Source organism: Pipra filicauda, unplaced genomic scaffold, assembly GCF_003945595.2.
Source record: "Pipra filicauda isolate LSUMZ 115617 unplaced genomic scaffold, ASM394559v2 scaffold132_size2486313_pilon, whole genome shotgun sequence".
Taxonomy (NCBI): Eukaryota; Metazoa; Chordata; class Aves; order Passeriformes; family Pipridae; genus Pipra; species Pipra filicauda.
The window spans coordinates 1222244-1243346 of record NW_024103796.1 but is presented as its reverse complement, the minus strand read 5'-3'; the positions used below and the strand labels follow the sequence as shown (position 1 = coordinate 1243346).

General features: G+C 37.3%; 1 protein-coding gene across 5 annotated transcripts in view; it reads left to right on the top strand.

The window, feature by feature from the left end:
• Positions 1 to 21103, top strand: part of VEZT (vezatin, adherens junctions transmembrane protein) — a 65575-nt gene that overhangs the window by 22766 nt on the left and 21706 nt on the right. For 3 of the 5 annotated variants that reach the window (XM_027732227.2, XM_039378223.1, XM_027732231.2), the window contains 5 exons: positions 2345 to 2520; positions 4996 to 5271; positions 10651 to 10800; positions 17584 to 17731; positions 20647 to 20978. In XM_027732227.2, coding sequence (XP_027588028.1) covers positions 2345 to 2520; positions 4996 to 5271; positions 10651 to 10800; positions 17584 to 17731; positions 20647 to 20978 — 1082 coding nt within the window. The remainder of the gene's footprint in view (positions 1 to 2344; positions 2521 to 4995; positions 5272 to 10650; positions 10801 to 17583; positions 17732 to 20646; positions 20979 to 21103) is intronic. The other 2 variants (XM_027732228.2, XM_027732232.2) reach the window with 1 other exon arrangement.

The window sequence follows — 21103 nt, the reverse complement described above, 5'->3', positions numbered from 1 at the left end:
ACATCTTTGGTCTGTATTGTTGGTTTTGGCTCTTAAGAGTTTTACTTATTCTTCAGATAGTACTGACTCTGGTTTTCAGAGTTACTGTGCCAAATTGGGCACAAAAGGACAGGAACAGTATCAGGAGCCAGGGTGAAGATGTTCAAAATGTGGAAGAGAAGATAAAATATGTTAGAAATTAAAGCAGTTCTCGAAAGCTGAAAGGAGTTAACCTGCAGTGTAGGTATCCCCATTGGTGGAAGGCAGTGGGGAGATACTAACTGAGAAAGTCCTTATGCTGCAGCCTAGTGCCTTGCAGAGACTGCCTAAGACAGAAGGCTCTAGGGCTTCACCTGAGTATTGCTTCACCCTCTGTTTCAGCTTGTTGGCTCAGGCATAGCACCACTGCAGTGCAGCTGTACTAGCCCTGGACCCATCCTGGCCTCTTTGTTTCTGCGTTGCTGTCCACAGGGCTTTTGCATTTGGGGGAAGCAAAGGAAACTAGGGCACCTCCATTCTAATGCTTCAGAACAGTGCTGCCATTGAGCACAGACATCCGTGCAGCGCTCTGGCTGCAGGGAGTGGCCAGATCGGTTCTCTGTGCTACCCATGTGCTCTCATTTCAGCAGTTCAGAAGCAGGTTGCGTGCCCCAACAGAGGTTGTATTCTCCTCCTCCTGGAGCCTGCAGGATCATTTAGGGTTAGAGACCTGAAGGGGGATAGTTCTACCCCAGTTTGTTAAAAGTAATTTTATGCTGCCTTTATACCTGTTCTCTGCAGCACCACTTTCTAGCCAGTTCAGTCTCTAGTCTGGGCTTGTCTCAGATCTGCTTTAACTTGTACCCAGCTGCTTCAGGCTTGCAAATGTCACCTTAGTCAGACTGTTCCAGAATCTAGAATTTTGATTTTTTTTTTCCTACTATGATGTAGGGTTGACATCTTAAAATATAGCTTCAAAAGAAAATTCTGAGTAACATGAGAAGTTAGGCTTTTCCATTTCTCAGAGAGTTCTGCCGAACCCAATTGCTATCTCTTCTCCTTTATCTCAGGAGAACAAAATTTCCTCTAAAATCTCTCTTTAGTGATCTTTGATTGACTTTTTTCATCCTCCCTCTTCCCCTATGAATCAAAGGTATTATCTTAACAGCAATTTTCAGCCTTACTTTCTTGAGATGGAGGCATAACTGAAAAACATGGAGAACCTGTTTGTCCTGCTGCATACTACAAAGTAGGGTACTGAAATGACACAGGATGCATTGGAGGAGGGCAGAGTTTTCTCTTGCACACAGTCCTGAAAAAAACATTTTCCATTAAAAGTAGAATGCAGATTATCTGAGGTGATATCAGTGTATGAAATTAAACTTTTAAACCAGCTATCCTGTGGTTTCATAAAGAATCTCATTCTGTCAATGACAGAACTAAACAGATTTTGTACTGTGAAATGTCACACTTGTGTTAAAAGCTTCTGTTAGAGGATTTTCAGAAATATTCTCCTTTCTCTCCTGTAATTAGCTAGGTGCAAAGATGTACGTGTTGAGTGTTTGTTGGGTTTTGTTATGACATTCTTAAATTAAAATGTTTTGTATTGTGGTTTGGTGCACTATGCTATGGGCTTCTCTGATGGACATATTTGTCTTCAAGAACTGCATATTTGACTTGAAGACCTATAGTAGGGGAAAAAGTAACAAATTATTATCATGGCATCAAATTCACAAGTAAGTAGCTCCCTAAAGTTTGCCTGGAGTTTGTCAAGTGGGGGGTCTTCAGAGCCCCATGCTGTTTCTTGTTTGGATTGAGTTTCCTTGGGAAAGGTACAAAATCCTGCAGGAGAGGACTTCGTTACCTTGGCCTGGGGCTTGAGTCCGGTGCTTTAACCCTACTGTTACTAAGTGTCCACAAGTGACTTTTTGTTGACTGATTTGCAATCTCTCTCTTTTTTTCTCTATTTTTTGTTTGTTAATGACATAAATAATGTCATGACATTTTAAAAAAAAAAAGTGTTTACTGTTTCAGTAATGATCTTCTAATAGATGCAGGACCTCTCTGATTCTTATGCAAATATATTGGCATACTCTGTGGCCTGTTTCCAGTTATTGTTACTATCTAGGTCAGATCACAAAGTCAGTGTCATGCATCCTGCAAGTCTGAACTGTTAGGTTGTATGAGAGTTTTTAAAGTTAAACAAGTTTAATAAAAATGAAGTAGCTACTTGTGATATATCTGAAACATTCCTGTACTCTTTGAGAATAGGCTGTTGTCAGTAAAGTGTAGTGTCTGGGTGTTTTCCTTGTTCTGCTAACTTAATTTTAAGAATTTGCATATTCTTTACTAATGCCTGTTTTTTCTCCTGCCCGTTTGTGGTAAGGATGTTGGATTTCGAGTTGACACGCTCCGTACCATCCTGCAACAGGAAGTTCTGCTGCAGGAGGATGTGGAACTGATTGAGTTCCTTGACCCCAGTATCCTGTCTGCGGGGCAGTGTAAGCAACAGGAAAACAGACAGCTTCCAACACTGCGCTCCCTAGCAACTCCTAATATTTGGTATTGTATAGAGAATATCTACCACTATATTCACTGAGAAACAAGCAAAAAATATATTGTATGCTCTTGAAATAAAATGCAGCATTAAAGTAACTTTTTTTCGCAGGTCCTTTGGTCCGCTAGTCCCCAGATTTTTTATAAGAGTGTTTTCTGTTTCTTCAGGCATTTTATTCAAAGAGTGAATTTTAATCTGAGATAGCTACTTGAACATGAATGGATACTTCCAAACTAATATATTCTATTAGGAAGAACTAACATGGTTGATTAATTCATTAATTTCTAAAGCTATACAAAGGTGATTTTGAGAAATGAGACATGATTGTGAGGACTGAATTGAAAAGTGGGTTTTTTGCTGTGGTCTTCATAAAATATGCTGCAAGGGGGAGAGGTGAGGTGGGATGTGCAATTAATTTTCGGATGTAGAATACCAGAAGAATAAACTAAAAACTATTTAAATAGGATGCATTGAAGTCAAGAAAGTTGTGTGGAATTGACTCAAGAATACTGAGGGGGCTGACTGCAGCATTATCTGAACAACCAGCACCTGTATTTGAAAAATAACAAGGCCAGTTGTTGTTTTCACAGAGTGTCTTGCTCGGAAACGGACAAGAATCAGTAGATAAAAATCTTATAACACAGCCCAGTGCTATTTTGTCATACGTATGTTAGAAAAATAGATAAAATTATTATAGTCAACCCCAACTGTTTAAGTTATGTCATTATTGATGTTCTCTGTCAAAAGAGAACGTTTGAACTAGATTTTTCTGGTCCTAGCATTATTCGGTTTCTCTAACTGTTCAGATGATAAAGTACACTTTCAAAATAAGTGAATATTGCTCAACTTACAGATGACACCAAGTTTCTGTTTTCATAGAATAGAGGGTCAAAATTAGATTGGAGAAATACCTTGAAATCGATAGAAAAGTCAATAAAGACAAAAGTCTAATGCTGCACTTGGGAAGGAAAAGTTAAATTAATAAACACAAAGTGATGAATAATTGGATATGCAGTACTATTCCAGAAAAGAAACTCAGATTGATAGTGTTAGGATGTGTAGAAGGTGGTTAGGAACGTGGGGATCAGTGTCATTTGTTCTGTTCATAAAAGGGAAAGATGTGAGGAAAAATAATGCAATTAATCTGCCAGTGATTCAGACTGAACTTGGGGGAAATCTTTTGAACTCTACGGATACTCATGAGTTGGAATGGCTCTCTGCACGGGTTGTGAAGTCTCATCTTTGGTCTGTCCATGATGATCTGGGCTAACCAGAAACTGAAAATGGACAAAGTGAGCTCTTATATCCCTTTTAGTCTTTTAATTGTTGTGATTTATTTTTTTCATTTACCAAGGAAGTTAGAGACTGTGTGTCTGTCCCTTTTAAAGGGACTATTTTGGGCTATTTTAACCCTGGACTATTTTAACCCTGGACCTCTACTATTTTAACCCTGGACCTATCAGGAGCCAGTAGCCCTGAAGAGTTAACACTTGTAAAGCTTGTTGAAATTTGCCCACAAAGCCATCCAGAAAATAGAAACCCAGAGATCATGTCTTATTGTAGAAATGGAAAAATATTCCTTGTGAATACTTCCAAATCTAAATGCAGGATACATTTAGCTTACATACAGATTTATGGTGTAAAGGAAGTGAATATTTTTCATTGAAAAAATTCTGAAAAACTGTAGTTGAAACGCACCTTGAAGCCAAAATCCCATCCATCTCTATGAAGATTGTAATTATTTTACAAAACTGTAATATATATGAAACACAGTGTATTTTTTAGCAGTTATTTGTGTTGAATTTTTCTAGAAAAAAAATGACTGTGAAGTTTTTGAAATGTCCTTTAGAAATAACTGAAGTGAGATACTAAGAACTCTGTTCTTCAAGGATTTTCAAAAGCTGCCAAATTGTTAAAAATGACTATTCAAGCCATATTTATAAAAATGTGTTAAAAACTAGTAGTGCGTTGGTGTCCAAGTTAAATGAGTCAGACTCTAGAAAAAATACATCTGGCATTACTTGAGGGATTTGCTACCAAAAGAAACATGCCCTTCCCTGCTGTACTCTTGAACCTGGAAGTACAGATATTACGGTTCCTACATGCCCTGGCTTATAATTCTGAGTAGTCAGGTTTTTTCTTTTTCTGTTTTCTTTTCTTTTTCTTTTTCCTTTTTTTTTTTTTTTTAAGTCACATGTAAGAGAAACTGACCTTTCAAAGTGGTATATTATTCTTTTACTCATGCTATAAAAAGCTGGAGAAATGTTTCCTTAGAGTATACCAAGCATGTAATATCATGTATATATTCATCTAAGTCTGCTACTGGCGTAGTTTTTGGTGTTCACAACTCCCTTCAGGACCTACATAAAAGCCCCATAATAAGGTGTTGTAATCCTAAATGTAACTGAAAATTTGGGAATTTTTTTACCTCTTGTTTGGCCTCAGGAATCTGTGGTTGATGATACTTTCTCCGTTTGCAGGGATGTTTCGCTGTTTCTTGCCTTTGTAAGTGCACTGCTTATGCTTCCTTCGTGGTGGAAGGAATCATCGTGGCTGCTGTGGGGACTAGTTCTGCTTGTCTATGCAGTCTTTAGAGTATGGGGCACATGGAGGACAGCCAAGCTGCAAATGTCCCTGCGAAAATACTGTATCCAGCTGGAAGAAACAGTGGCAAATAGCCGAGCTTTTACTAATCTCGTGAGGAAAGCTCTACGGCTCATTCAAGAGACTGAAGTAATTTCCAGAGGATTTACCCTGTGAGTCTGAATTTCAATTTATTTAATACACAGATCCATTCAAACCCGCTGTCTTCTAAAATTGTCTTGTTACACTGTCTCCTGTAACAAGTGGAATTACTGAAAAACAGTACTTAAAGGTTTTTGTTTACATAAAGTAATATAATTGCAATTCATACTAAAAGAATGAATTCTAACAACTCAGTGTTAAAACCCTGCATCCTGAAGGTGGATTAAGTCTCACAAAACTCATATGTCTTTGCAATGAAATACACAAAGAAATGGATCTTGAACTAATTCAGTTAATGATTTTGGGAAGTCATTTAGAGAGTTGGTTGTTTGAGATTTTTTTTTTTATCTTATGTTACCAAATATATGTAAATAAACTGATCTGCAAGTAATCATTCATAGTTTAGAAAACAAGATAACATGAAAACCGTTCTATTTTTATTCAACAAATAACAGTCTGAAGTAGTGAGAACAAAGTAATCAGCAAGACCATCAAAGGTCATTTCCCACCTCAAATAAAGTTAATATTACTCTTTTTTCTTGCATACAATTGTTGAAATGTTTAGCTTCTTAAATTAGTTACTGTTGAATTTGCCTCTCTCAAGTACTTAAGAGGTGTGAAAGTGTTTCTGATTACTTAGCTCTTGTAGTGATTTGGTAAGTTTTGCTTGTTTGCTATGTGAAAGGACATCAGAACGTGTTCAGCGTATGCAATGATTCCAAAGCCAAGAGGCCTGCTTCTGTGCACTCTCCTTGGCATGGATGCTTTTCCCTTGTAACAACCTGTGGTGAGATACATACCTGTGCCAGTTAGACTTAAGGCTAAAGGAGGTGGGAAACGCCAACACCTAAAATACAGTTGACTTCTTTCTAAAAACAATAAAACATTCCCTTGCATGCACCAAGAAGTTGTTTGTTCGTGCCAGACCAACTATTCTGCATTCAGGCACATGTTCTTACATGCAAGCTTGAAACTGTAGACTTGAAATTTTGGATTAATTTTCTAGCTTGAGATGCCTTCAGTGTGCTTCATTGAAGAAACGTTTCGTTCTCCCTTCGGAATGCATAAGCATGTATTCAGTCTGCCTAGCTATGTGTTTTGTTTTGATCTGGGTTTTTTGCTGAAGAAGCATATAGTTAAGCAATAGGCAGTTCTTATCTTTGCAAACGGGTTCTTAAAAGAAATTATTGTTAGGGCTTGTCCAAATTACAGATGAGAAAAACATTTGGATTTTTGCCTAAGTTTAAGCAAACGAACTTCTGGTCAATGTCTAAATTGCTGCTGCCTTGTTCTTTTACTACATTTCTTAGATAACAGATTAACAAAAAACAGACTGGTCTTTAAGCTGATGCTTGATCTAATAGCCTCTTTACTTAAAACTTTGGCAAACTTTTCAAAAGACTTTGGAGTATGGATGGAGTGGGAGAAGTCTGACTGACATCCTCATTGGAACAATTGTACAGTATAAAGAAGTCAGTGCTGTACAATTTTTGGTTTGGTTTAGCCTGGAGGAAGTTCTAACTCCAGAGTGTCCTTTCCTACATCCACATATGCAAGAGATGCTGCTGCACAGATCAATGAGAAATTCTTTGCTTGAGGTAGCACTTTGTATATGATCCAAAAAACTAGTTATCTCTTTTTTCTTCTAGAATTTTGCAACAAAAAAACTCAGCAGAACAAAGTTTAGTATGATCTCCTGTAGTAATCTTGTCAGAATCTTAGTGCTTGTTCAGAGAGTCACGTGGCAATAGAAATGGTTGCACCTGAAACGTTAATGAGTATTGTCTTGTGTTATTTTACATCCTTAAAGAATGAGAGTTCAATCAGGTAGTGCAGCATCCTGGTCAGTGACACATAGGCAAGTGTTTTAAGGTACTGCTAGCTCAGCATACTTTGGGCTTTGCATTAATCATATTGTGAATGGAAAGATACTGAAGCTGACAGATAGTACCAAGTTCAGATTTTGACTAGCTGTTCTTAGCTAAACTGTGATAGGGCAAGCCCAGGTCTGCAGCTGAAGTTCCTTGTGCTCCACTCCTGGTTTTCTTCCCCATGGCACCATCCATTGCTATTTTTGTAGACTAAATTATATATGCTTTGAAATATCTATGGGTTTTGCTTTATTATACCCTATTTGCCCCTTATTAATTGATATTGGACTGTCTCTGTAAATGTTAGATTATTTCCTATGAGGTTTTGGTTGGTCATCACTAGTTCAGTATTTACTACTGTGTGGTAGTGACTGCTATACTCAAATATTATTCAAATATTATTCAATTTTGCCTTCATTCCCCTCCCACCCAATAAAACTCACAGCAGCCATATAGAATAGGAACTGAGAACTTGAGCAGGGAGCTTGGACTAGATAATTTCCATTGGTCCCTCCCAACCTTAACTGTTCTGGGATTCTATAATCCTGTCGGGCTTTTCTTATATTAGCTACCCTCAAAGATATTCTGATATTCTGATTCCAGAATGGCCTTCAGAAGTGTTTAGCGCTGCTGTTGGTGTTTCAGGTGTGCCTACTCGTACAAGCTCTGCGATGCAGAGATGGCCAAGATCTCACCTGGGTAATTTGGATTACAGAAACTGTGTAGCAAAGGTTAGGCAATGCTGTACTCAGGCAGAAAGGCAGTATTTCTGTCTAATTGCTTCACTTGTAATTAGACAAATGAAGCCTGATCATGGATTGCAGCCTGGAATTTCTGCAGCGTAATGAAAGTATGTTCACTGTCTTGCACATTATAAAATGAGAACTGAAGGAATACATAATGAAAGGCTGCAGCAATAAGCAGCAAGTATTTATTCCCTTGCCTGTCACTGAAATAATTAACTTCTTTTCCAAAATGCTCCCTTTCTACTATATTTTAAACTGGAATTAAACCCTATGAGCACATCTTGGTGCATATTAGCATCTTTATAGAACAGCTTTCATGTTGGAGTGCAGGAATGGGTTTCAATGTGTCTGTATAAGTTTGTTGGAAGTTGAAAGCCAATTTAAGATTTAGCTTGTGAAAATAATGGAGAAATATGTCGCTGTTCTTTACAAGTAACATGGGTCTGGAGCAGTAGGAAAGAAAATTCATCCTTAACCTTTTTTTCTTCTTGCTACTTGTGGCTGATATGCAAAGCTGATAACATTTTGTAAGTCAAATTAAAATATATAGAAGATAAGAGAGAATTTTTACAAGAGTATGTAGTGATACGACAAGGGAGAATGGCTTAATCTGAAATAGGGCAGGTTTAGATTAGATATTAGGAAGAAATTCTTACTATGAGGGTGGTGGGACACAGGAAGCTGCAGATGCCCCATCCTGGACATGTTCAAGGCTAGGCTGGATGGGGCTTTGAGCAGCTTGGTCTAGTGAAAGGTGTCCCCGCTCATGGCAGGGTGGTTGGAACTAGAGGATCTTCAAGGTCCCTTCCTTGAAGATCAAACAATTCTGTGATTCTGTGAAGATAAATGAAACATTAGGAAGTTAGGGATATGACATGTCTGACATGTAGACATTTATAACAAATTATACTAATCTAAGATTAGTGGAATAAAAAAGAATTATTTTCTGAAAAGACTGAATCAAGCCTTTCCAGAAGGAAAGCAGATTGTTTTGCTCAGTACTGGCACTACGTGCTGTGCATGAGTTGTGCTATATTTATTCTGTGTAGAAGTTGGAAATGCTTGCATCGCTATAGAAGAACATGGACCTTTGTCTCTTTTTTACAGTAGAAGAATTTTCCTCCTTTTCTTTGAGCCTGTTTCTGACAATTCCCCCTGGGCTTGAGTCTACAAACTGATGTGAGAGTTTATATATAAATACTTCCACTTTTACCTTGGAAAGCCAGAGAAACATTAGAGCTTGGCATGTACTGCATTACATGCTGTGGTCCCTAGTGAAATGTACCTCTAGGTTAGGCATTTGAAATTTACGTTTAGAAATGGAAATGAATACAGTTTTTTTATTGTAATCAGATTTTAAAGTTATGAGATGTTATATAAACCATTTGAATATCACATAATTTAATGTGGTATGCAGATATTTTATATTGTATTTCAGCTAGCATATTCAGTTTATGGCAATATTTGGCATGAATCTGCTTGTGTTAATTATGCTTAACATACTGATATGGGTCCAGCCTTGCTCACTGGGTGGTCTGCATTGCTTTTCATAGTTGACAGTGAAGGCCATAAGCTATTTCCCCTCCTGGCAATGTTCAGCATGGCCCAGCTAAGCACATGGAGTAGGACTGACATTTTTCCAGCAGGGTCAGGCCTGCTGACTTAGTTTTTTTGATCAGACAGGCTACAGAAACAGTTACCAAGGCAGCAACACACCTCAGTCTTGCCAGGTACCCTGTAAGCTTTTCCCTTTTAAGTGATTGTGGACATGAATTCACCTCCTCACCTGCCCTTGGAAAGGTGAGAGCAGAAGCAGGCTTCCAGTCCCCAAACAATTAATTCCAGTTGATCATCCTATTGTCCATCTGCACTATGTTCATTCCCAAGCTGATTCTACTAAACACAGCCCCAGCAAGCAGAGTATACCTAGGCCGTTTACAGTGTCTCAGTCATAGGTTTGGCATCAGATTGTATATGAATAGATATAGCTGGAGCTTAATGTTACTCAGACATGTGTAATGTTCACCCAGTTCACAATTCATTTTGTTTCCAAATGGGGCAATTTCTTACAGTGCTAAAGCCATTCTGAAGTATATTCTGATAGGCAAATGGCATAGTTTCTTTTAAATGGTGTATTCACCTGAACAGGTGGATGCCAAATATAATTTCAAATGTGCTTGTGTGGTTGCATATACTTCATGTGTTTACCTGTCAAAACTCCCACAAACACAGATGTCATTCATTGCATGATGATAAAATCTGTGTCACCACTCAAATATTTCTCTTGACCTAGAAAAGTTTCTGCATGGAGGAAGTTAAATGAATATAGTATTTTGCATGAGTAACTATGTAGTGGCACATTTTTTCTGCAAAAATTATTGAAAGAATAAGCTAGATGTAAAGAGATGTGTTAAATACCTGTTTATTAAAACTTCCAAAGCTGACAGTGTAATAGTTTTGTATCAGAGATAATGTTACAGCTTGTCTACCCTTAGTGTATTATCTTAGAAAATTTTAGAGAAAATAAATGTGCGTAGGAGTTTTGCCATGGCTCAGATGAGAATAGAATCAGGCTATCTACTGAGGAATCCTGGCTGCTATCTGAAATGTTGATTAAATATATCATTGATAGGATGGATTTTTTTTTTTAAATCTCATAGTTTCTGAGTGGTTTGAAAAAGTTTTCTAAATAATGGAATAAGAAAGCTTATGTACTGTCTTTTAAAAATACTTTAGGACATCTGTACAGTTGTATCACATTTTACTTTTCAAGTTTGCTTGACAGGGTCAGTGCTGCTTGCCCATTTAATAAAGCTGGACAGCATCCTAGTCAGCACCTGATTGGTCTCCGGAAGGCCGTGTATCGATCCGTCAGAGCCAACTTTCGGGCTTCAAGACTGGCCACTCTGTACATGCTGAAAAAATATCCTTTCTGTACAAACCCATGAGTGAAGATACTCCATATTACCTACCTGTGGTTGTGTCAATGTTTAGAGTCAGTATTTCTAGAAACATACAATTTCTAATTATGTATCTAGACAAAGTAAAGAAAAGGTAGCATAGTAAATCTGGGCTTATGCTTGTTTTGGAATGTTTAAAATTTTTGCCTCTGTGTGCTGTGCGGATGCGTTGATTGCACTGAGAACATTGTCCCAGTTACAGACACCCATGCCTTTGTTGTAAGTGCCAATGATGTATTTCAGAGTCCTTCGGGTTTTGTTTTATTATTCCTCTTAGCCATCTTTTTCCCTTGCACCAAAATATCCTCTTCTCTGAACAAATGGCCTTTCTCTCAACATCCCTGTGTTCAAAGGTAAGTTGATTTTCTATTTCAGACAAGCTGAGTGGAACTGATTACATTAATTTAGCCAAAAGGCACATTTAAAAGCAAGGAGTTTTTACTCCGAATCAGACCAGAACTCTTTGTTCAGATTACATTTTGTAAAGTGTCATCTGTATTTTTTCAATGAATTGATACTTTATTAAACGGCTTTAGCATTTCAAGGTTTTTTCCTATGTTTATTGTACTTATTGTACTATATAGGAAATAACAATGTATTCACCCTAAATTACAGCAAAATTTAAAACAGATATGTTCCTAATCTGAAAAAAAAAAATACAAGGAAACAAAAGCCAATGGTAATGTGAGTGTTGAAAATCTGACACAACAAAGTACTTCTTTTGTCTTCCTGGAACTTAATATTGATTAATAAATGTTGTCTGGCAAATAGATGAATATACTGAGTGTTAATGTGTACACACACGGTGGCACACACAAAGCTGCACGTATGTGCATTCGCTTTGAAGCAAATTAGTATTTCTTTGCAAAATATTAATTTCTGTAGGAATGGGCATCCTTATTCTGGCCTCAAGACTTAGCTCTGAGGGATAGGGTGTATTTGCTGTGTAAAGGAAAAAAAAATTACTGTGGTTCAGACATGTTGATGAGAGCAACTGATACTTAGCTTGGAAGTAGTCAAGAATCACTTCTAAGAACATAGGAAGAGAGATATGAAAATAGGCAGCTAACATGTCCTTCCCAAACATCCTCCAACATGGAGAAAGTCAGTCCAGCAGTGGTTATCACAGGTGTGTAATTGTTGTTGTGGCCAGAAAAGTTACAGGTTCAAGAATTATTGGTGTATATTAGACTGTCCACGAGTTTTAAAACAACTAAATTTAAGGAATGGCTTTTAAATTAAGGAATGGGAGAGAAGAAAGTTTTGTTTAGTTTGGATAATTTGACATTTATATCTGTCTTTGAAAATTTATAGCAATTTACCATGTAGATACACAGTAGTAAGGGCCAGCAGAAATAAATGGCCAAAAATGTATTGAGGTTTAGTTTATATAGATAGGTTCTTGACAAATGAAAAGAGAAGCATTATATTTGTGCAGAATATAGTGACAAAACCAGTGGTAGCATTTGAAGGATTCTTTCTCCCCACCAAGATAATTAAGGACAGCTTTAAGGTAGTTCCAAGTTACCTTTGTTTGATTCCCCCCCCCCCCCACTATCATGAATGCCTGAAAACATTACATGTATTACAGGAGTATTGATGGCAAGGAGGATCTTTCAAATGGATTCCAATGCCTTGTGCAAGTAAATGCTACTCTTATGATGGAGGGGCCAAAGATTCCTTCATGTTGAAAGCATTTACAGCTGCGACTGGAGACAACTTTAATGCTCTTTTCCATCATCAGATTGTTAGCACAGATCTGGTCTACAGCAAGGAGAAAGAGAAACTGGAGAGATTAAATAAAGAAGTGAGGCAATAAATTGAAGGAAAGGAATGCTGATAAATTAAAGGAAAGGAATTTCCATCCAAAATCTGGAAATGAGATCCCTATTCTGACTTTTACAGGTCTTTTTAGTAAGTTTGGCTTTCCACCAAATGAGAAGATATTCTCAACTTTCATTCCTCTCAGTTGTTTGGTCATGAATTAATGAATTTCTATTTGAAATTTGCTTTTTCTGAGCATTGTGAGATATATGAATCCAGCAGGACTATTAGTGATTTACACTGGCAATGACAAAACAAAATGCTTTTAATAGAAACAGGTATTTGAAAAACATTCCAAATGTATAAAATTTGGATTAATATTACAATATTGCATTTAAAACAACCCCAAAAGTATTTTCCCTAGTTAGTGTTAATTCTGTTTAAAATTTTTTTTTTTTGTTTTACTGGATATTGCTTTGTATTTTTTGTTGCAGAGCAGATGTATCTTTGTATTTAGGCAAGCGAAAAAATGCATTATTTTTGCTTGGAAAAATTTTCAATAGAAATATAATATGCAAAACAACTCCTACTCTCAAGAATTTGAATCTACCCAGCTAATACACTAATGATCCAATCTTAGTTCCATTTTAATTGAGGGTTGATCATTCTTTAGGGCGATTTTTCTCTTTAAAGAATAAGAAGTGATAATTTCGTAAGAGTGTGATCAACTGCATGGGACAACCACAGCTTTTAACCATGGAGTGTGCATTTCATGGAAACGTTTCTGTGCATGTATACACAGGAAACTTCCATACTAGAGTTTGCTTTCCTTGGCTGATGGTATTCAGTTGATACTACAATGTGGGTATAATGCTTGTCATTCAACAACAGTGGTGAGCCTTTAACTCCAGATACCCTTATTGTGTAATGTCCAGTTATTAAAATAAGGTCTTGGCCTGTGACTGGGCCTTCTGAGTGATATACAGGCCTACAAAAGAATGATAATGCGAAGTATGTTCTGTTTTCTTTTATCCTGGTGTTTCTTATAATAAACCTGGAAATCTGAAATTGAACTTTATAATGCAGCAAAGATAATTGTTGCTTTAAGACTATGGTAAACATCTCAAACAGAGACGTTTATTATTAGAGTTAAATGTAATTAATGTAATGGTTAAAGTATTGTAGAAAATAGCGTTAAAGTCACTAATGTAGTAAAAGATATACTTTGATTTAAGCTTTCATTTAAAACATTCTTATTTACTTGGAACTTACTAGAAATATCTGTGGATTAATTATTTTTCCAAGGTTACTTTCATCAGCAAACTGCAAAAAGATCAATTTACTCCTCCACTTTGAAAATATGCATTTATATGTGCTTAATAAAATCAGCCAAACAGCCTCTTAGAGGAGCTGTTTTCTCAGACAGGTTGCATGTATGTAATGGGAAGTCAAAAAGGTTTTCAGTAATAAGCAAAATCTATTTCAATGGGTTGTTTTTTTCCCTGAAAAAGTAATTTCAGTGAATAATGTTGTATAGACAATGTACGGACATTGAGCTAAATGCTACTGTAAATTTTCATACTTACATTGTTTTAAATCTAGCCTGAAACTATACAGTAAAATAGAGGAAAGTTCAATCTTAAAAACATTTATAAATTTGTATCTCATTTTGTCAACAAATGGAAACTGCAGAGCTTGTAGCTTTACTTTACACTGCCTTGAGAGATTTTTTTGTTAGTAATCTTAAGTAGGTTGCCAAACATATGCTTCATTGTATTTGATTATTTCTGAGATAACTATCAAATGCATACTTTGACTCAGTAAGACTAACCCTACTGGAAGCCAAAGGGAAACTGCTTTGAACTTAAGCCATTTTTCTTATGTTATAACTTCAAGAGATGCAAGGAAGAAAATATTCTTGAGGGGCTAAGCTGGTACCTGTTGGGTTTAGTCTTAAAAACTGGCAAATCTAGGTATTAATCTGAGCTGTAGAAAGAAATTAGAGACTTATTATATAATAAACTAGTAATTTATTATAAATTAATTAGTAAATAAATTAAATATTAAGGGATATATTGATCTGTGCTAATCCATTAACGGTAGCTTTTATAGCCATCAGTATTACTTCTCCTACCAAAATTATCTGCAGAAGATTTGGCTTTTGTATTGATGTATGTCTCAAATATGTTAGAAGGAGATCTGTCTGATGAACCTGTTACAGAGAATTAAAAGTTTTAGTTCACAGGTTTATTTGTGGTGATACAAATTGCATAAACTTGATGTATTATCATTACTCACTTCAATAAAACTAAAAGTTCGAAAATATTTGCTTGTGGTTAGTGTGCCCCCTTTTAGCTAGACAGCTGCCCTCAGTGAATAGAATTAATTAATTTTACCCGAATTAAAATTTTTTTCCCATGTAAAGTAGAAAAAATATACAGTTATACTTTAGCCTTATACCAGGCATTCGTGTCAAACTTGGTGGACCAGTAATTTAATGAGATGGAAAGTCATATTACTTACATTTTGTGTGAAGGGACAGTTGGGTACTAGCAGACACAATTCAGCATTTTCTCATGTCATTCTTACTCTAATTTGTTCATATTGGCAAGAGTACATTGCTCAAAATCATAGAACAAAATGTCAGAGAAAATAGAAGAGTATTTCTCTAGTAATCCAGAAGATAAGGGTATAGTAAGATGCAATGGCTGAAAGCTTAAACTAGAAATAAGGCGTTTTGGGTAAAGTATTTACAGGATGTTGCGCAGGATAGTTCAACAGCTCTCTGCACTGTGCTCCACTGAACTGTGTAATAACTCAGGTGATGCTTCGCTCGGCATTCTGCTGCTTTGTGGTTTTATACTTAATAGCCTTGTGGATTCTACGTCATGGGAATCTGATTTAATTATATACAAGACAGATGGAGGAAATTTTGTAGTTTATGTTACTGGAAGATGTTAATAGTCTCCTCCTCAGCCGATGCAGGATGGTGTGATACTCCATTTCCATTGAACTATTTTGATAGGTAGGACCTGGGTGTTGGACCATGTAAACTGAAAAAGCTTTAATTTTGCCATAGATGTAAGATGTTGTTCCCTGCTGGCAAGGCATAAATACTGTTATAAAAACAGACAGGTACGTGTTTAAACTTTCTAAAAGTTTGGTTTAGGAAGCTAATGAGGGCATGGGATCAGTTCTCTGCTTTCATCTGTCAGATAGAAATGGGAGTGGGAGGGCTGCAATAGAGGAGGGCAAGGCGGGAGATGCAGGAGGCCACTGGGAATGGAATCCCTGACTGAGACATTGGAAAGTGGCTCCTTTGGTCAAACCTCTCATTTAGATGTTGCCTGGAATTGCTTTAGCGTGACTTAGAAATTCACGTGTGTCCAAACTACTTCTTGTGGTGTTCCTGCTGTTGGAAATGTCTTGTTGCAGGAAAATATTAACAAGGAATACAATTAGTCTCTGAGATAAGTGGTCCTGAAGGGTTTTGACTTGACTTTTCAATTTCTGTTGGAGTTGCCATCCTCATCCTATGTGCTCCACCTGCTGGGCATGCTGTCAGGTTAATTTAGCTTAGGCACCATTTGTGTGAGGCAGCTGCTGGTGGCAACAGTAATATTCTATTCCTAATTAATTTGCATTGCAGGTTTTTGTCTGAACACTTAATAGGCTTCTTTGTTTCTAGACTTTGTGGAAAAAGTAGGGAGAAATGTGTTTGTTTGTTTAGATCCTGGACACTTCACTTTATTATTTCCTGGGACACAGAGTATTGTTTTTTTATGCAATGTTCTCCTACTCAAGTGGTAAACATTTTCTTGAGCAAATCACCTTTGCATGTTCAATCCTATGAGAATTTAGCACGTGGAAAATTTGGGAGTGAAAGTGGATGGAACGTGTAGCTTCCCAAGAAAACATATTAGTTGGGCAGGAAACAAGTTCTTCTAATCAGCCTTATGTGGTAGAGATGAGAGCATTCAGTTTGTAGATCAAATTATAAATGAAAACCCCCATATTTCAAATTAAGACCTTATTTTCATGCATGCTTTACCAATATATATATTTCTGTGGAGCAAATGTGGTTTTGTGCTTATGACTGACTATAAGTTGTAACAAATTTTACTATTCTGTGACTGGTTGACTGTTGAAAAATGTGCAAAAATCTTGAACTGTTCCTCCTCCCCAGCCTGAGGTTAGCCTAAAATTAGTACTATTTTAAAATAAATGCTTCCTGGTCTATGAGTTATTTTATCTGTCTTCTGGTATCTGTTATATTGTGCTTGCTTCCTGCTTTTTAAGTGTTTTTGAGGGCTAGAAATGTACACTTTCCTCCTGAGAATTTACATGTGCCAAATAATGTTAATGGATACCAGTTCACCGCTCTTCCTGCCAAGATCATAGTGGCTTTACAGCGATGTAATCAATGAAGTTGATGGTATGACAGTCAGGGAGCTCCTGTTCTTCACAATGCTGTCTGAAATGTCAAAGACCTTTTACTGTAAAGATCTCTGAGTAGTTCTTCCACAGACAGAACTCTCAGGGAGTTCGCATCATCCTGGGTTTGGTCTATAACACAGGCTACCTTTGAAACTTCAAATTGCGCAATTGTTCTCCTCTTTCCTCTTTAAAATATATGATTTCTGGTTTAAGATTGACATGTGCTATCTTTTGGAAACTTAATATTTACAGGTAAGCTGTTTCTCTCGCTTAAAAGAGATGCAGGGGCTTTTCATCAGTTTTGTTTCTTTTTATCTTTTTATATTTAAACAGGAGTTTTTCAGTGTCTCAGCTCTCATCCTTCTAAGAGCCTTTAAAGCTTGATCTCCAAATAAGGATTGCAAAACATTCAATTAAACAGGATTCGGGTGGAATGTATGTGCTTTCATACAAATTACCAGGACTAAGAAACCTTATTAGGTGTTTCTTTCCTTTTCTGTTTAATGCAAAAGTGGCTTTGTTAAGCACCTTAACCCCAGCTAAACCTACCCTCTGAACTCAGAGAGTGACAACGTGACCAGCTACATCTGTGTAGTCCCCTTTAAGGAACTGGGTCTGGGACTGAGTGAAGAGCAGGTCTCAGAAGAGGAGGCACACAACCTAACCGATGGCTTCAGCTTGCCTGCGCTCAAGGTAACCTCTCCTAGAAGGACATGTGCATCCATGCAGGCTCCTGGGGAGAATCTCTTTCTGTTGTCATGAAGTCCTGTGGCTTGTAGGTTCTAGCCTGTAGTAACACGGTGAGTTGAGAGGGAGATGTAATCAGTCTCTTATCATGTGTTTCTACATTTATTGGCATTCAGGTGATTTCGTTTTGCGTGTAATGGAAGAGAAGTTGCACAATACAACATTAGGATTTTTTTCTGCAAATCATGGAAATTCAAGTCAGTTTTCTATAATCAACCTGATCAATCTCCTTAAACATTATTTTTTGCTCTCTGATTTTGCTTGATCCCAGCCATATAAAATAATTTGCAGATTTGTACCTACTCCTTTTTAATCTAATCTCTTGACATGAATAAAAAGAGAGACATCAGAAGATACAAATTAGTTGTACTTGCCAAAGGGAATAGCAGTGTTCAGTTACACTGAGGAATAGAAATCATAAGCTTGGACCCCCACTGCTGTGAGCCAGTGTGGCTCTTTGATCTTTGAAAAACTTTTAACTGAACAGAATGACAACCATATAATGACCTTTTTATCTATTTTGTTTTGAGATGTTAGGTATTTTTTATTTCCATGAGTCAATTGGAAGGAAGATCTAATTTGAATGCAAGCCTTCTACAGTCTATTGGTCCTCTGCAAAGATAGTTCCCTTTTAACATTGTTTTTTTAATGGAAAAATCCAGTATTATGTGACTTATGTCTTTCTAAGGGGTTGGCTTTTGTTGTATTTTTTTCACTTAATTTGTAGACCTTGACTTCTTTTGTTCTGACAGTAAATGTTACCAGTAATAGTGATTACTAAACTTTGAGGCTTTGTCTAGTTAGCTGTAAGCGCTACAACAGATAGAAGCCTTGGGATTTTTTTCCTTGCCTTTTCGTTAGCTGAAGTCATACAGCTTGCAGTCATACAAGCCCGCTAATTTACCCACTTCTTTTTAAGCAGAAGCCATCCAGAGGTGCCTAAGCTTGTAGGCTAAGTCTTTGTTTACCTGCAATTTGCGGTAGTTTAACTGAAATCTGTTTTAGTTAAACTAGTTGGGATGCTTTCTGGATACAGTTAAGCTCACAACTAGTAAATCTCAGTTTACGTTAACTCATAACAGACGGTGGTGTAGGCTGGGTGTGGTGTAGTTGAACCAAGCTAAATTAACATAAATCAGTCTTAGGCAGATTCCTGGGTAGGCAATAAAATAGATATACTCCGATAACCTGGGGACACACTTGTGTTGTGAGCCCTGGATTTATGTGCGGTCCTCCTCAGGTTGTTTGGGTTTTTCGAGAGAACTTATCTTTATGTTAAAATGCAGGTAGAATACAAGATGTATCCAGATTTAGTTAATATTTTAATTTTCATTCAAGCCCCTCTCTAGGCCATATGACAAATGTAGCATGTGTCTTTTGCCTACCTTGTCCTTGAAGTAAACCAACTTAAAGAGTGAAAATTTTTGGCTAAAGAAAAAAATACCAATTTAAACTGAGGAGAGCCAGTTGGATATTTTGTGAGTTTAAGCAAAAATCAGCAGAAATCATCAGGAGTCATTGGCAGAGCAAGCTACTTACAATCATAAAATACATCTGGAATTTCCTTTTCTCTCATCATTGTGCCTTTTTTCAGGTATGTTTTGGATTATGATTATCAATTCCTGAAATCCACTGTTTCTGTGTGCTACTTTTCCACTGCTTGTGCCTTATGTCTGGTGGAAGGGATTGGTCTTCTTTTGTGCATATTGTAGCATGAGCTTTTGACTTTTTGTCCAGGGCACCACACATTCAGGGACACTTAAGTGATTGCTGCCCATTTGTCTGCTTTTTATTTTTGCACCCAGTCAAATCAGTCTTGCATGTGTGCCCCAAATTAATTTCATGTAATTCATTTGTTCTTTTTCCTCATGAGCATTTTTTGTGATTTGAGAAAGTTTTTTTATTCTTTTGGCATATTTTGTCAGTTTGCATCCAAGTATTTTTGATATACCCTTGGATATATCAAAAGCATGATGAGTAAATATTTTGTTTTCCTCAGTCTGGAATGCTTGAGAATAGATTTCAGACTGCACGTCATGGTCACTTGCAGTTGATCCCTTTTAATAAGGGCCAGTATTGCAGAGAGAAGTTTCATAACTTTTCCTTTTTATTTTAGAGACATAAGGTGTTGCTGTTCTGTCACGGTCTACTGAGCAAACAGCCTTCTCTAAACTAAGGAAACAGTTCTTTACATTTCATTGGAAGTGGAAGTTCTCAAGAAATTGAAATTGTGGGTTGCCTTGCTCCCAGATGGACTGGCCTCTTTAGGACCATATATAACATTGCGAATCGATTAATTTCTTACAAACCTTTTCCTCCTTAGTGGTATTGGTGAAATTTCTCACTGTGGCTGAAAAAAAGAAATAAGTTAGCAGCTCAGCTTTCTTCAGATGTAAAATGTTTTTTTGTTGAAGTACAGTGCAATTAGGCTCCTGTTTCAAGGTTGGGTGTGGGGCAACGCGGTAGTTACCAGATCTTAGAAATGATTGGCATTATAAAGGGAAAAATGTTTTTGCTGCCACTGGAATTTTGGCAGCCCTTCCTGAGCTGTAGGGTATGTGGAGATTATAGCAAATAATGAAACTGCCTGATGAGAATATGAGGTTTTAGGACTCTGACAATCTTCTGAACATAATCGCATTTAATATCCTTCATCAAAGAATTAACAGTCACCTAAGGTTCACAAGATCTGAACCTCATGCGGTCTGGGATACCCATCAAAAACAGTCAGCAGATTTTTGCAGTTTTTCGAAGTTCCTGTTGGTGGCCAGGGAATGTTTTCCCATGGTGTATCTGTACATTTACTTTGGAGGCCGACTATCTTCCCAGGTGCACAGAGCTAACCCTGCCCTCTTTTGCAGGTCCTCTTTCAGCTCTGGGTAGGGCAGAGTTCAGAATTCTTCAGGAGGCTGGTGCTGCTCCTCTCCCCAGCCAATGCATCCCCCAAGGCCTTGGTCTCCCCTGAACGGCTGCCTCATCACATCCTGTCCGATGTGACTCAAGGCCTACCTCACACACACGCTGCCTGCTTGGAGGAGCTTAGGAGAAGCTACGAGTTTTATCGGTACTTTGAAACTCAGCACCAGTCGGGTTTGGAATGGCCACCCAGAACAAAGCAGAAGTCAAGGGAGCTGAACAGCCTTCAGACAGCAGTACGCAGCTTGCAGCTTCACCTCAAGGCGCTGCTCAATGAGTAAGTTTACACATGAATTAAGGGAATATGCAGGTAGGCAGAATGTTTTGAAGTTCTTTGGGTTGTAAGTTTCTATCCCAGATTTAGAGAAAAAAAAGGCAGATACATGCAAGTCTGCAATTATA